This window comes from Python bivittatus, unplaced genomic scaffold, assembly GCF_059951505.1.
Source record: "Python bivittatus isolate LINGU-HERP-01145 unplaced genomic scaffold, Pbiv_v1 ctg000200_np1212, whole genome shotgun sequence".
Lineage (NCBI taxonomy): Eukaryota > Metazoa > Chordata > Lepidosauria > Squamata > Pythonidae > Python > Python bivittatus.
The window spans coordinates 7209194-7226480 of record NW_028277040.1 but is presented as its reverse complement, the minus strand read 5'-3'; the positions used below and the strand labels follow the sequence as shown (position 1 = coordinate 7226480).

The following is a 17287-nucleotide window of genomic DNA, read 5'->3' as shown; positions in this document are numbered from 1 at the left end:
TTCTGGGTTAGGAATGAGATATATGTATCTCTTCGCTGAACTTACTTTCCTTAAATAAACAGGCTGATAAGGCTCTATTCCAGAGAAGAGCTCGTTAGAATAAATCGTTTAAGGGAACTAAAACTTTACTCCCGATGAGTAAAAATGCCCCCAATACCAGCTTTTATTTTATTTGCAGATCTTGGCTTCGCTAGCTGTAAAGCATTCCCAAGACCAGTGGATGGTTGAGCGATACAGAAAATAAGCAAATACTGCGGAGCAGAGCTGCGGAACGCCACGGCAGCCGCCAGAGAAGGAAGGAACCGCAAACGCTCCTCGCCTCCTCCCCCCACGCAGCTTTGCTCGAGCCGCCGATCTGGCAAACTAGCAATTCTTGGCAACATGGCGGTGCGGGAGGGGCGCAGAAAACCTCCTGTCGGGCCCCTCTTCTTCGGCCCTCCCGCAACTCCACAGAAGAGGCCTCGAGCGATAGCGGCGAGGTTCGATCGGCTGAAGGGGTCGCTCTAGCTCGAGCAGGAGAGCCCTCTCTATGCTCGGAGGCATCCAAAGGGAGGCGGGCTGCGTTGGACCGGCGCGCGAGGATCGGAGAGGCCCGGGGAAGGAGCGGGCGAGGGCGAGGGCGAGGGCGAGGGCGAGGGCGAGCTCAGCAGACGGGCGGAGCGGAGCAGCAGCAGCAAGCGGCGGCGGCGGCGGCGGCAGCAGCAGCAGCAGCAGCAGCAGCAGAAGGATAGGGCGGGGCGGGGCTTCGCGGCGCCCACGGGCCAGGCGCTCAGACTGGCAGTTTAGCAGCGACTCCCCTTTGTGTCTGGACTGAGAGAAGGAGAGAGAGCCGCTGCCAGCCAGCCAGCCAGCCAAGCCCAGCAGCCGGAGGCGGGGAGGCGACGCGCCGTGAGAATCCCCCTGCGCGAAGCCTTCGTGTGTAGGCTCCCTTCAGCCGGAGGGCAGAGGAAGGGCCGGGCAGATTGGGAGCTGCCTCCCCAGGGGAGTGGAGGAGACAGGGCAGGGTCGTGAGCGAGCGAGCGAGCGAGCGAAGGCGCATGAGGGCGAGAGGGTTCGGCCGCCGCTGGAGCGCTTGTCACGGGTCCACCCTCAGGTTCTGGTCGTTGGAAAACCGGGCTCTTGCGAAGGGAGGGAAGAGGGTGGAAGAAGTGGCTCTCCCCTCCCCTCTTTCCCCTGTGGTCAAGAAAGGAGGGAGGGGGCAGGCAGAAAGAAAGTGAATTTTTCGCAGGGCTGTGGAAGACGAAAGGCCTCTTTGCGCTGGGGCTGCTTGGAGCCAGGAACTGGGAAGTCCTGATTTGCTGTTGCTGCTTCATAGAAACGCCTGGACTTTCTGCCCGTTTCCTTGGTTGGAGTTATTTCCTTTTCCGCGTACTTGCGTGCGTGTGGGTGCGCGTGTAAAGCAAAGTGGATGCTGAGTGTTTTAAATTTTAATTCGAGGCTGATGATACGTAATGGGGCAGTTGGTCCTTAAAATTCCCTGTGAAGAGGATGACGCCGTATTTCTAAGTGACTGGAAATAATCTTTTCTTAAGAAAGAAACAACACAAAGATTCGGATCCTTTTCCATATCTTAAATCTTGGCCTTTAAATCTGTCTACGTCTGCCCTTTTGTGGTGACAATCGATTTTTGTTGTTGTCGTCCTTTTCACCTCTGGATATGATTAATTTGAAATCTGAGTGGTGCGGTGACACTCGGAAGACACATGGGAATTAATTGGAATTTCAGTATTACAGTAATGACTGTCATCTTGAGAAAAAGAACATGCATGCCAGTTTGAGAAAAACTCATCCTCTGAGGCCAAGCCCTGAAACATGAAGGCAGATTTGCTTAATGGAATAAAAGCTCAAACCGCTCCTCTTATCTACCATTTGCCCTTTCAGACTGGATTGTAAACTAAGAGATTAAGACTCTTGGGAGACAACAGATTTCCTCCTGTCAGCGTTTTTTAAACTATACACAGCTGGATTCCTCCAAATATGACTGACTTGCTGCAGCACCTTTTGCTGGTGCTCTTGTTCTCCAGTGCCACCTTACAACTCAGCATTGCGGCTGGTAAGTAGCCAGTGGGTGTAGCATGACAGCATGTTCTGCAAACAGATTAAACTGGATTACTTGGATTTAAACCAGTAGACTTCTGACAAAGTCCATGGGAATAGATGACAAATTTATGGCTCAGTTCTGTGGATTGTATCCATGCTCTTTTTGCTAAAGGAATGGCATGTGGCTCCGATCTTTTAAAAATGTCTTGGAAATTGTTGTGGGTTAAAGGTGTGTACTTGTTTTGCAGTATTTTAGATGAACACAGTCTGTGTTCGTTGAATATATTTTGATCTTAAACTATTTGTCAAGACATATCTTTTCAAAGAATGTTTCTAAACAAAGTGGGATTATACATGTGATTAAAAAAAAGATTAGTTGTGCATGAAATCTTCATTCACAGCCATTGACATGATCATTGGTTCTTTAGGATCATTAACTTACATAATAAAAAATGGTAAAATGATATATACTCTAGGGGTATTAAGTGAATCTGTCAATGTCTAGAATGAAATATCAAGAATGATACATAGCTGTTCCTATAGAACTGCACCACATAAAGTATATGTTCATTTTGACCATTTTTTGTTGGGGTGTGCTTTGTTAATTGCTGACCACATTCTGGCCATTTCAACAAGAAGTGGAAATTCTTTTCATCTATACTTCATGTATAATTTTGATCTTGGCATAGGCTGGTCTGGGAGATGAGGATGCAGTTATGCTCCAAAGTGTTGCATCTTCACTTTTTTTATTACATGATTTCATTCCAGCTATTAGGATGCAGTGCATAGGACTGCATTATTAGAAACCAACAAGGTTTTCACTACCTGAAATAACAAACCCGTTTTATTTTCCTCTTACTGTTTTAATGGACACAAGCATATGTTGTACAGGGCAAGAGATACTTCTTGGAAAATTTCGCAACAATGATATTAGAAGGATAATCTTAATGATCTAGTTTTTTTAACAGAAAATTTAGAATGTTTTAATGGTTGCAAGCAAGTAATAAAGCAAGACTTTTGATAAAAAACATTTTTAAAAATCATATTTTAATTCTATGTAAATATAAAATGATTAAATGTAAATGATTAATTCTTAGCAACTATGCTCAGTATTGCAATGCACATCTATTAAGTGCAATTGAAGTTTTAGTTAGGTTTTTAAAAAGTATCCTTTTGAAAAATACTGAACTAAAATGATATGGAATATTTGCTTATATGGAATATTTTGTTTCTATCATTGGCACTTAAAGCTGATATCCACCATTTCTATCTTTGCTAATTTTGTAGGCTCTTTCTGTAAAAACTGGATTTTTGAAACTTACATTTTATTGAAGTGGTGTAAGTGAAATAAAATATTATTTAATTTGGAAAAAGATACATTTTTTCCTACCAAATTTGTATAATACTAGCAAAATGGTTTTTTGTGATTTCTGAAATAATGAACAGATACAACAGCCTTGTTCCATTACTTATAATGGAGGAAGGGGTAACAACTGTGTTAACTATTTTCTGTTTTGACCTGCTAGCATCTACTGATATGTGTTATTAATCATAGACTTGGGAAATTCCCAAGCAGTTCTTATATTGGACTATACAGGTACAAATACTTTCTTTTGAAACTCAGCCAAAAACACATTCAGAGTAATTGCTGACTTTCTCCAGAGTAGTTTTAATATGTGTAAATTCACAATTTCTAACACTGAATAATCAATATAATTTTTCAGTATCTGGAAACATTTACAGAAGCAATGAAAACAAATTAACTTCTAATTTCAAAATATATTTTTAAAGCCCTTCTGTGTTGCTTTACTGTCAGATTGTTCTAACCCTCATTTACCAAATCTGATGCAAAAAGAAAAACAGAATTGAGAATTTAGAGGGAAGTTCAGGCATCAGTTCTTAATGTTCTCATATTCTTAATGTTCTAAGATGCTTAGAGTGTTCAGATATAATGTAGCCTGATGTTGGAATGTTTATGATTAGCTGGAATAGAAATAGGTCAAAAATGCTGATCCTTCAGCTGAGTTAATTGAGTGATCATACTTCCTGTCTTTCCTTTTTATTGCTTGACAAGATTGTTGATGGAAGTTCATAAAGAGAAAAGCCTGGAGAAGTGGCCCTGTGATTTGACTATCCTGTCTATTTTTAAAAATGTATGAGTAGTTATTAATAAACAAAAAAAAAGGAATTTATATAACTACAGCTTTTTCTATTTGTGTACCTAAGCATCTGTATAAAAGTGAATGTGCCCGATAAATGAATATCCAGAAAAGGATATCCTGTTTTTGATATATATTTACATGAGTAATATCTGCTTTCCCTTGGCCTTACTCTCTTTTACCTAAATGTGTTTTGTGGAAGGTTTCAGTTCTGTTCTTGAAATTTAGCTTTCTGTCTTATCGGACTACATAAATCAATGCAGATGTATATGTTCTATATCAATTTTATTCTTTCATTCAGAATCTAAGAACAACTTATGTGATTTAGACTTATTGTGTTCACAAATCTTTATTTGTATTTAGGATAACAAACTTAAATGGATATTTTAAATTTGTTAATACATTCTGCCAAATATAGATTTTTTTTTCATTTGAGGCTTGATTCAAAGAAGTCAGAAAGAAAAAACTAAAAAGTTATTAATTGAATTGTTCAAGTCTTAAACTAGAATTCTTAGTTGTAAAATACTAGTATTTCTCAACTGCTGGAAATCATTGCAAAATACAGTGTATCTAGTAAAATTTAAATTTCTGAATACTTCTCTAAATGTTCTCTAAATATTTGAGAAAAGAAAAGCCTTAAGTTTTTTATATTGGATGAAAATACATATTGTGGCGTAATGGAATGTTTAAAACTTACTTTATTAGAATTGGTTGCCCAACATACAAGGTAACAATTTTCCTGCTGAAATCATAGATACAAATTGAATTTTTTAGTGTTCCTGAAATTAAACCATATTACCATGTTTAATACTACTTTTTTCCCTAAATCACACTCAATCTGTAACAAAATTAGCAGTGGAGCAGCATAGCTGAGCTTTGATCTGTTGTTTTTTAGATCCCATAGTCATTCAGTTTCTGATTGCTTATTGTTAATAAACATTATATAGCATAAAAAGTGGCATCTTTCCCTCACCATAGGAAATACCCAGAGAATGAAGTATTGAGCTATTGTTATCAAGCAGCAAAGCTTTGTATTTATTCCCTTTTTAGAGCCTAAAAATTAGACTTGGTATCTGCTGAAAACAGTTGATTAAAAGATGAAATTGATTGTTTTGAGCAGATTTTTTTCCTCATCCATTCCCACATGCCATCCCCTATCAAATCTGCTCTAAAGAGTCCCCTAAGTCTTTGTAGCAGATTTTTAAAGTCACTCTGTAGGTAGGAGAAGGACACGCCCCCTTTCAGAGCAATTGAAGGAAAACAAACATTGCAGTCTATCCAGAAATCACCCGTTTGATTAAGACCAGGTAACATTATCCCAACATGGAAAAAATGATCAGATTCTTTAAAACAGTATGGCATATTTAGATATCTGATTAAGGTTTTTTTCTAGCTCTATCTTATTTCAAATTGATTTTTTATAACAACCAGCATGCACTTACATTTATTTATTAGATTTATATCCTTGCATTCTTCCAGGAGTTCAAGGCCACACACGCACTCCTTTCTCCAGTTTACCCTCAGCAAAACTACCATGTGAGGTAGGTTGATGGAAAAAGAATGACCGGGCCAGAGTCATCCAGGGAGTCTCTGTGGCTTGAGCCTGGGTCTGGTGCCTCCGAGTCAGTCTTGACTCCTGACAACTGCCTGGAGAAGTCCCTGCAGTTTTCTTGGCAAGATTTCAGAAGTGGTTTGCCCTTGTCTCCTTCCTAGGGCTGAGAGAAAATGACTGGCCCAAGGTCACCCAGCTGGCTTTGTGCCTAAGGCGGGACTATCACAGTCTCCCAGTTTCTAGCCTGACACCTTAACCGCTACACCAAACTGGCTCTCATATGATATATACCAAAGGTTTATGACAGTTCATTAAAAGTTCTGGAATTATTTTCATGATTTTAGTCAAAGTTTTGACTGGCTACCATTATGTTAGTAACAAACCTAAGTGAGTTTCCACTTTATTTCCCTAACTACTTGGCTCAGGGAGCTTGAGTTTCCACTTTATTTCCCTAACTACTTGGCTCAGGGAGCTTTAGCTTCTATTTCTGACTGCAGCTGTTGTTTCATCTGAACCCTTACACACAAGCCAACTTCAAGTGATAGGCTATAGAGCTGTTTCAATTAACCATAGTTAAGATTATTCACAGCTGAGCCTTTTGTGCCAAAATGTCAGTAAAAATGGATGCAGAAGCTTCTGGTTTCCTTATGGCTGCAGTGTGGGAAGCTGTTTGTCTGATGCCTATGTAGAATTGTTCATGTAATGTTAATATAAAACTTACTGCAAACTCTTTCCATCCCTTGTTCTTAAATGTTTCCATATACTTTTAACTGATTTTACATTTAAAAAGCATTATCTGATCTTCCATTTAAAGAAGAATTGAGGCTGATTAAAATGAGCAGAGGTATTATGCTGCATGATAGCTGCTAGACAAAATTGCATAATGCAACGTTTGTGAACCTGCATTTGGTCCCTGAAGCAGGTGCCAAAATAAAAGTATACTTTTTAAATGGCCAAAATCTTGCAGGATATCCAAGTCTCATAAGAAATTGGCATTCTTGGCCAAAATAACACAAGATTTCAGGAGGGAACATCAATATCTTGTAAGATTTGACAATTTCATGAGATTTTGGGCATTTTATTTTTAACAATTATTTTTGAAACTTTATGGCCCTTTGCAATCCCACTTGGTGGAGTTACGTAAGTCATGGTGTTTACTGGTGCCATGTTACTAGCCCCTGGGTTATGGGGTGGACCTCACTGTTTAAGAAACAGTGTTTAAGAAACTGGTCTGCATAGTGAGAAATAAAAAATCTTCAGCTGTGTCTTATGCAGAGGTAGAGTGTAAGGGAGAAGACATTCGTCTTTGCCATTTGTGAATATTTCTGTGCAGACTCTTGGTTGATCTAATATTCATGAATCTAATTATATTAACTGAATGTAGTGAAGAAAAGCCTAAACAGAGGGAAAAATACTTCTTAATAAAGGAAAACCAATACCACAAATAGCTATCTTGTTCTAAATAAGTAATAACAAAATATCACCTGGAAGTTAGACTGAGTAATAAAGAAATCTTAATTGCTTCTCCTTTTCAGCAGCTTTCAGCAGCTAATTGCACTCTTAAGAGAAGGCTCAATAGAGCATATTTTATTATCTCTTTGGAATTGAAACTACTTCATTTGAAGAAAAACTAGACAGTTTTGGAATGGTTAGAGTAGGGATACATACCTGTGACTTTTCTATTTACCAGATTTTGTTTCTTAACTATGGATTCTTCAAATGACAGATCTGTATTGCTTCCATAATAAACTTCTTAGTGCTTAGGAGCAAAGCAGGTAAATAAATTTACACGTTTTTGAATCCTATAAATTATACTATATATCTTACCATAAATACATATATGGAATACATATATTCCAATTAAGTTAACTTTCTAGAATCACTTGTATTTTAGTTGATAAATGATTTTAATTACCATTTGATAAATGAATTGTCTTGATTTTTGCATCAGGACTATACAGTAAAAGTTATTTTATCACATGTAGCTAATCCTTAAGAACTCCATGATATTTTTAGTAGGTCCACAGTTTGAAGGGATCAGTCTTCTTTCACTCTTTCCTAATGTCATTTCTCACAGCTGTGCATTGCTACTTGAAAGGCTGTTACTTTAATTATACTGATGTTTGTTGTCATAGAAATGTCTTCATCCATCATCTTGACTAAATTGTTATTGCCTTCTTTCCTATGATGAATTTCCTCTTTAATTTTCTAGCACATTGTCCGTTTTTATCTATACTTGAGCTCAAGAAAATAGACTAATTACCACCTTAATTTCTCTGCCATCACCTGTTAGTTCACTAAGCTTGCTGGTTGACATTAGCTTTGTCTTTTTTAATATTTAACATTAACTCAGATTTTTCATTTTCTGTCGCTACTTGCATAATGAACTTGCATAAGTCTTCCTTACTTTCAGCTAATGAAATGTTGTCATCTGCATATATTAAATTATTACTGTTTCAGTCTCCTGTTTTGTTTCCAGCTATCATCACTTCTGTTCCAGCCATTCTTATAACACATTTGCTCTATAAGTTAAACTTACAATATAAATTCTTGTTTCACTCGTTTTCTTTTTCTGAACCAGTCCATTTCTCCAAATTTGTTTATTACTGTAAAACCTTGTTCATTATAAACATTAATTAGAAGAATATTCAAACACACTCATTAGCTTTAATATAGTCCACATTCTAACATGATAAAATAACTCTCTTCCTTATATTCTCTTGTTTTTTCCATTATCTATCTTCTATTAGGTATCTGATTCAATTTCCTTCGATTTTTTTCAAAAACTTCCCTGTTCATTTGGCATTCTTCTATATAAAATTTTACACAAAACTTGGTGTGAAGAATCTGAGCAGTGGTTCAGTAATTTACAAATTCTCTTGAATCTCCCTTCTATGCCTGTCTACTGCTCTTTTTGAATTTGTAGGTCAAACAGTCTTCATCCATATATGTTAATATAGAACTTTTAGGTTTTTAAATGCCTGTTCGGCAGTGTTAAATATTCAACGCTATGTCATCTCTGCCTGCTACTTTTTTGTTTGATAACAGTCTATAGCCAGTTGTAGTGTAATTCATTTCTGAAAGTATATCTCTCTACAGATGTTCTCTTTAATAAAGTTAAAGGCAGATTGAAAGATTACATAGGTAGTCCTCAGGTTACGACCACTCATTCAGCAACCATTCAGAGTTACAACAGTGCTGAGTGAGAGGGACTTGAAGTTGTGGCCATTGCAACATCCCCATGGTCACGTGATTGCGATTTGGGCACTTAGCAACTGGCTCACAATTATAATGGTTGCAGGGTCACGAGGTCACATGATCACCACTTGCGATCTTCCCTGCCAACTTCTCACAAGCAAGGCAGTGGGGAAGGCAGCAGGAGGTCATAAGTCACTCCGGCAAGTTGCTCCCGCTCCTGCTGCCTTTTCTCCCAAGGAGCCCCCAAATGGCATGGGGGTCTCGTACTCTGTAGCGCTCAGCCGTCCATACAACATAGCACTTGCCTGCCCATACGCTGTAGCACCCGCCTGCAGAACCTGCCTGCCCTTACTCCATTGCGTCCACCTGCCTGCCAGCCTGCTTGCCTGGGATACAGTTTCAGCAGCATAAGCAAGTGTTTCTGGATTCCTGCCTTTTCCCACATTGCGGTCATGTGAAGGAGGTCCTTGCTTAACAACCCATGTGGTCCTCACCTAACAACAGCAACAGGGACTGGGGATTACCGTTGCTAAGCAATGTGGTCACATCACATTGTGCTTTATGACTGAATCTCTTAGCGATGGTAATTCCGGTCCCAATTGGTGTCATAACCCAAAGACTACTGTAGTGAAAATCCCATTTGTAAAAGATTTCATATAATCTTTCCATCCTCCTTTATCTTAATTTGTGGACTCAGTTACTGTAGCAATGAATGCACAGTTAGAAAACCTAAAAGACCAGGTTAGAAACAGATCATCATGGAGAAAATCTATCTATGTGGTCACTAGGAGTCAAAAATGACACGATGCACATAATCAGCTATCCTAATTTGTCTGCATTAGATCTCTAATGTGATTATTCTTGGGTATTCTTAATGCAGTTGTGCATTTTTCTGTGGTTTCTCTGATCTTGTTAAAAGCATATTTCATTTTCCTTTTCTTGTTACATTTCCCTATTTATATTATTTCATCTCTTTCCTTATATATTTTTTTAATACTTGCTGTTGCACAGTTGTGCTATCTCCTTGTTGTCCAAGGTTTTCATCCTTTTGGCTATCACTGTAGCTTGTTCTGAAACCCACTTGAATCTTTAACTTTTTTGGGGGGAAAAATTCCCCTTCAGTTTTCGTAATGTCTCCTCAGATTCTCTTGCATCTAGGTTAAACATTGAATACTGAATCTCTTACATGGACCCTCCAGGTAAAAAGAATTTCTGGCATACCTGTGCTCATTAAATTTCCTAGTTTGACTGGTATGTTTGAAAGTTCAAGAACTTTCCACAATCTGTACCTGGAAGTGTGCTGGTTGACTGCTGGATTGCAATTCTCTGTCTTCAGTTCCTGTTACGTTAGGTTGCAACTGAGCAATGCGTAGACTGAAATATGCCCTTTTAAATATAAATATAAACCCTTTCCATGAACTCACACCCTGAATATATCAGGTAATACTCTGATTTAAAGCAGGACATTCTAGTCCCCCTATGTCTACATATTTCTTAAACATCCAATTTAACATGTTCCAGATTGTATTTCCTTGTAAAGAAGCTGTTCTTTCAGTACCAGTACCATTAGCACCTAGATTTCCATGCAAGTTTGGTCTAATCATGGCATCACTTCCAGATCTACTTATAAAAGTAGCCCCCAGACTTCTTTAAATGTTTCAGCTATGTCCATGCAGTTTTCTTGGCAACAGTATAGGAGGGGCTTGCCATTGCCTTTGATTTTGGAGTTCTGTCTGTGAGGGGGGTTGGTTTCCCACGTCTGCAGAGTCCCACCTGCCTTCACTGCCACCATTGTGGATTACTGTTCACGTCACCCCTCTCCCTTTGGCCTTTCTGGCAAGGATGGCCTTTCCAAGAGCTCATGATTTCCCTGGCATTGCTCTCAGCGCATTAAACTTACTGAGCTTTCCCACCATGTCAGGATGGTTATTAAAGCTGAAATAATTTTATCATAATCAGATAGTTGTCTCTCCTGTATCCTGGAAAAAAATAATGTTTAATTTATTTATTTTGTAGTTTACAGAGCAATAAAACATTAAAATACAATAAAACACTATTAAAATTAGAAATACACAATCCCCTCATTTGATGCCTAGTCTCAGTGGTGATCATCTCATTCCAGCTATTCTCTCAAACAACACTATTTTTATGGCTTTTCTAAACAAGAACAAAGTGAGTGCCAACTTCGCCTCTGTTGGAAAGCTATTTCAGAGGAAAGGAATTGCTACAGAGTAATATTGCCCCTGGGTCACACCTCCCCCATGAATCTCACAAAGGGGTGCTCCTCACTAGGTGAGCAAATGGTATAGGGTTGGGTCTATTTGCAGGATTTGGTATTAGAGATACCAAATGTAGAGCATGTAGAGCTTTATAGGTTAAAACCAGCACTTTGAAATGGACTTGGAAGCCTATTGGATGCTAATATAATGCCCTTAAGATCAGTGTTACATGACAGTAGTGGCTCTTATCCACTAATAGGTAGGCTACTGCTTTCTGCACCTCTTGCAGCTTTAGAGTTGTTTTCAAAGGTAGCTTCAGGTTAAATACATTGCAATAGTCTAATTTCAAATGATGGGGGAAGAAGTTATTGCAAGGGCCTCCCATTGCAAATAAGACCATAACACATACACTAGCTGAAGCTGGAAAGGGCTCTTTTGTAACTGTCTGTAACAGTTGTATCATTTTTAGCAAGCAAGATATATTTTTCTTCTCTTCCCAGACCATTTGTATGCTTTGCTTGACAATTGACTGGTGTAATTAGGAAAGGATGGCAGGTGTGATTGGCAGCTGGGAGAGAGAGGTAGAGAGATGGAAGCCCCCATTGTAGTACATTGGAACTAAGTTTGCCTAGTCTAGTAGGACTTTATGTGTGTATGTATTTATTCAATTTATATAGCCGCCCACCAGTGACTCTGGGCGGCTAACAACAATAAAAACAATCAAAATTAAAAACTGTACAAAAATTAAATATAATATAAATGCAGCCAAGAGATCTTTAAAAACCGTCAGTATCAACACAACCATGAAATGGGGCCCTTTACACACTCGTATAAGTGTGTGAATATGTATAAGGGCTACAAGTTCTGCTACTTGCCTGGAAGCAACTATTTCCAATCAGTATAAGAAATCAAGTGTCTGAAATAAACCTCAAATTAACTGAATATATATTTCCACAATACAATTTTTGATTCTGGATTTTTCTAAAATATAATTTAAATTAAGAATAACATACTTCCCTACACCCATTTCTTTCAGCTTTTTTAACATTGTTTACATTTTGGGAAATGTAATTGTGTTGAAACTATTTATTTAATTTCATGGTCAAAGACTAAAACACACATATTTAAAAAAATGAAAAAGTGATAAGTAAAATAAATATAGCATGCAAATCAGCTTGAAAGAAAAATTATCAAGATTGCTAAACATTTAAGCAGTTGCAACACATTTAGTGACCATTCTGAAGATACTTAGGGATCTGTCAGCTAAGAGATGGTGTTAAAAATATTCTCATATTCTAAGATGGCTAGAAGTTAGCACCTGTTTTTCAACATGTGTGGTAATTCTCATATTTAAAGATGCAATATAAACTCCTTTCAAACTTCTGAAGTAATTTCCTACAACTAATGAAATTAAGAAATGTCATAGAAAGAAAGTTCCCCAATAACTCCTCTCCCCTACAGCCACCCATATCTCCTAAAACATCTATTCCAGAGAGGTAAGAGGGCCCATCTGAATAAACTGATATGCATGTGAGGAACTGCTCAAAGAGGGGGGAATGGCTCCATGTTGAGTGAACCTCTAAGGCTCTTCACAACCCCTCCCTTGTCATTCTGGAGGGATCGGGTAGTTGCAGGAGGAAAGGAGGATTGGATTTACTTATTGTAGGCTCTTTCAGACCATTTAAGACTTAATACATGGTGCTTTGGTAGTGTTTACACAGTAAATACTAAGCTCTAGTTCATATCTAGAACACATTCACTGAAGTAGAATATTAACTTCAGATATACAAAATAAAATATAGTTTTACAGTACTGGTAATACTCTGATTTTGAAGTTGCTACTAAATAAGAGTAATCAAAACTTACTACTTTAATGTATATAATTTCATCTACAGCATTTTTTTTTCGGAGAGCAAATTTTTCTATGTTTAGAAATACTACGTATATTATAATGTTGGGAGGGTTGCATGCATTCCCAGTACAATTGCATCTATTCTGCTAAATGTTCTACACGAAAACGTCTAAGAAATTATGCCTATTGAGTGGAACCTATTTCTGTTTCCTATAAGATGACTCCTTGAGTGGAATTATACTCTAAATGCTTCTACTGGGAAGAAGAGAAAGGGAGCCAGTTTCCTTGTCTCTTGAGGATGCTGTGCACAATACACAGAATAACTATTCTAAATGATGTAACAGTTTCTCTGACTCCCATGTACCTGTGTGGCCAACAGCATTGGCTCGCTCTTTGTTCTCCAGGTACATTGACACCCATTGTCAGGCAACATAGAGAACTACCGGTAATGTCAGAATTTGTGCAGAACACTTTCTTGTCTGTTCAGCCAAGCAGAAAAATTATAGGAGCTTTTCTATTTGTTAGAGACGGTTTCTGGCCCCAGTTGCTAAGAAAAAGGGTGTGATTTCATTTGGTCAAATTTGATTTGACCAATTAGATCAAACAGAGATAATCTGCTATTGATCCCACATTTTGGGGAGGTTGAAGCTTGGCAGCACTGAGGCTATGGAACGGCCTCTGGATTGAGATCAGGCTGGCGCTGTCTTTGCTGATGTTTTGGAAGCTTTTAGAGGTGGAGTTGTTCTAGAGAGCCTTCTGATTTCGCCATCTTTCCATTTTTATTGCTTGCCATTGTATTCTTGGGTGGTGGTGTTTTACTGTTTTTATGTTTTTCTGTGGATGTCTCTAGATTGCAGCAGGGGAGAAATATGAAAAATAAATAAATGAGTAGATAGATCTGGAAAAGGCTAAAAATTAGCTGGAAGTTTAGGAATGCAAATAGTAGTAAAGACCAACCCCCTGCTACTTAGTATCCCAGCTGTCCAAATATTCAGTCACTACTTTTACAGTTTGCCACTTGAATTTCAGCATTTTTTCCTGTTCATATATAATCTTAAGCTAAATGCTCTCGCATAATTTACTTTTCCAGATAATGCTTAGAGTAACTGCTGCAGATATTCTAATGTTGATATTTTTGCTGCAGGCTATATATGTTGGAAGAGTTTCAAAGAATGTAATCCAGTAAGCTTTTCATTTGAATAGGCCTGTTTTCTCATCTAATTAGAATTTGTGTCTCCCCAACTAGGTAATTTTTTAAAACTCAGAATGAAGTAGTGACTTGCTTGTTCTTTTCCTGTTGTTTTGCCAGAGCAGCAAACAATATGAGGAGGATAAACAATTATTTTTAGGTCAGAAACATAATTTGAATTACAGAACCCACAAAAGTAAAATACTATCACAGATACATGTATAGTTTCTCCAAATCAGTTGATTCTCTAGATTACTCTTAAATCTGTAATATTTGTGCTGATCAGCACTACCCTGCTGTGTTCCCGTGATATGGTCAGGTTTTGCCAGCTGGCCTGGTTAACTTCTGACCCAGCTTCAGAAATAAGCATTGCAAGAACAGTTCTATAGCATTGATATTGGAGCTGCAAAGGGGTACATTTCCCATTAGCAAAAATTCTCTTGTTCCAATTTCTCAGCTGTCCTCCCTCCCAGCTGAAATCAAGTCACCATGGTGTTTAAGCCACCATTACAGAGTGCTTTTTGAATTGAGTAACCATTTTCCTCTGCTAGTGTGAAAGCAAATGTAGCAGAGCAACAATGAGGGTGACGAATGAGGTGTGAATGAAAAATAGATACCAGGCAAGGACATGTTTACCAGAGTTCTAGGAACAAAATATTGTTGCTGGAATGTTAAGCTTTGCATCATTTTCTCCCTTCAGGTTTCACTTTTGGCTGCTATTCATGCACTCTGTACCCTTTTCTCATTTGCTACAAGAATGATTTGGTTTCATTTGTGTGACAAGAAATCTGTTAAAAACACAATCCTTTGATAATTATGTTTATCAATAATTTTTTTCATGTTAATATCAGCAAACCAGAATAAACAATTTACACTTAGTGATAACTGTTGTTTAACATCTCTCTTCTTGCTAGTTGAATCCTAGTCCTTCCCTTCTTAGTTGCTGTAGAGCGGTGTTTCTGAACCTTGGGAACTTTTAAGATGTGTGGACTCCAACTCCCAGAATTCCCCAGCCAGCATCTTCATAAGAAGTTCACACATCTAAAGTTCCCAAGGTTCAGAAACACTGCTGTAGAGAGTAAGGAAGATGACCTTAATGGAAATATGCAGGAACCGTTAACTAGGCAAAAGAGGTTGAAACATTTTGAAAGTCCAGAACAACAAGACAACTTTTGGAAGTGGCTCAGGCAGACACCTCCCTAATTCATTAGAATATAAGGAGGAGGAGGAGGTACAGCATAAGCAGATTTGCTTTTTATAGCCAATCTCAATCAAAGTAGTTTTAGCATTCCCACAGAGTTGATTTCCTGGTCTCGTCTACCTAGTGGGGCTGACCTCACTCTTGCAGCTACTTCCAAATGTTATCTTGTTGTTCTGGACTTAAAAAATGTTTCAGCCCCTTTTGCCTATGTAATGGTTCCTGCATATCTTGGTCAAGGTCATCTTCTATATCTCTTCTATTCATGCCCATGCCACCTTGTGGCTTGACTATTGCAATGAACCTTACATGAGGTTGCCCTTGAAGACCACTCAGAAACTGGTCCAGAATACAGAGGCATGGGCAGTGATGGGCTTGCCTTGGCATGCTCACATGACATCTCTGTTTTGCGAGCTGCGCTGATTGCCATGGTGCTTCCAGGTACAATTCAGGGTGCTGGTTATCACCTATAAAGCCCTATATAGCATAGGGTCCAGTTATTTGAGGTACTACTTACTTCCTGTGGTTTCTCCCTGACTATCCAACAGAGGAGGCGTGCTCCAGGTCCCCTCAATTAAACAGTGTCATCTTTCAGAACGCAGGAAGCATGCTTTCTCTCTAGTGGCACTTGAATGAAGTGCACCCTGAGATCCAGATAGCTCCCACTCTCACAGCATTCCGGAAGTCCTTGAAAACTGGCTGTTCTCTTTGGCCTTATGGCAGGGTGAGTGGGACCCCCCTGTTTGAGGTGTTGTCTGGATTGCCATCTTGTCGTTATCATATAATCCTTTTCTGGATTAATTTTTATTGTATTCCCATTTATTCATTTTTATGTTCTTTGTTTTGTGAGCCACCCAGCATTGGCTGGAGTTGGGCAGCATCAAAATGAAATAATAGTAATTATTATTATTAATAAATAATGCAGTAGGAAATTTTGCTGGTTTTCAAATGAAAGGTTTTATGCATTTTCAGATAATTTAATATTTTATGTCTTACGAAAAGTGTAGAAGGGGATAATGGGGCCTCTGAGTCCATTTGTAAAGTTTGTTTTATTATTTTATTTACCCAATTTATATGGCCACCCATCTCAGTGGTGACTCTGGGTGGCAAACAGAATTAAAATAAAATAAACACAATAACAAACATTATAAACGTTATTCCTAGTCACTGGATATATAAAATCGTGCACTGAAGCTAAGTTACTATAAAAATAGCGAAATAGCAACAGGGCTGTATGATTTTAATCTACATCAGATAGCTTTATTTATTTGTTACTTTGACAACCCTGTAGGGTTGTCTTCCTTGAAATAACGGCGTGTGCATATTTTTTAAACCTTTCAATGACTGAGGGGCAGGAAAAACGTAATTGGCTACAGTGTGTTATTAGACGGCTATAAGAGAGAGCATTTGTTTACATTAGATTGATTTGTTTTGCACATTACAGGCTTAGGGTTTAAAAAGTGGCTTAGGGGGTAAAAAGATATGTGAATTGATGCCAAAATAAACTTCAGAATGTTTAGCTTTTCAGAATAGTTTGATTGATTGATTGATTTGATTTGATTTATACTGCTGTCCAACTCACAAAAGCAGCTCTAGGCAGCTTACATTCTGTTAGAAGCATAAAACAAACACCCAGAATAGAAGAACAGAATAACTAAGGACAACCACTGTATTCATGATCTTCCATTTCTGGATGGGCTCATCGTATGCTCTGGCCAAATGCCCGGAGAAGAATCAAGTTTTCAAGCCTTTATGGAAGGCCAGCACAGTCGGGGCCGCCCAAATTTGGGGGGTAATGTTGTTCTACAGGACAGTCACTGCAACAGAGAAGGCATGCCTCTTGGATCCCATCAAGTAAATTGTTTCATAGAAGGTCCCGA

The 17287-nt window shown here is 38.4% G+C and overlaps 1 protein-coding gene across 1 annotated transcript in view; it reads left to right on the top strand.

Annotated features, from left to right (window-relative positions):
- Positions 1–252: 252 nt before the first annotated feature.
- The window catches only part of BMPR2 (bone morphogenetic protein receptor type 2), an 80200-nt gene continuing 63165 nt past the window's right edge, over positions 253–17287 (top strand). Inside the window, exon 1 of the mRNA XM_007422019.3 lies at positions 253–2053. Coding sequence (XP_007422081.1) covers positions 1978–2053 — 76 coding nt within the window. The 5' untranslated portion in view covers positions 253–1977. The remainder of the gene's footprint in view (positions 2054–17287) is intronic.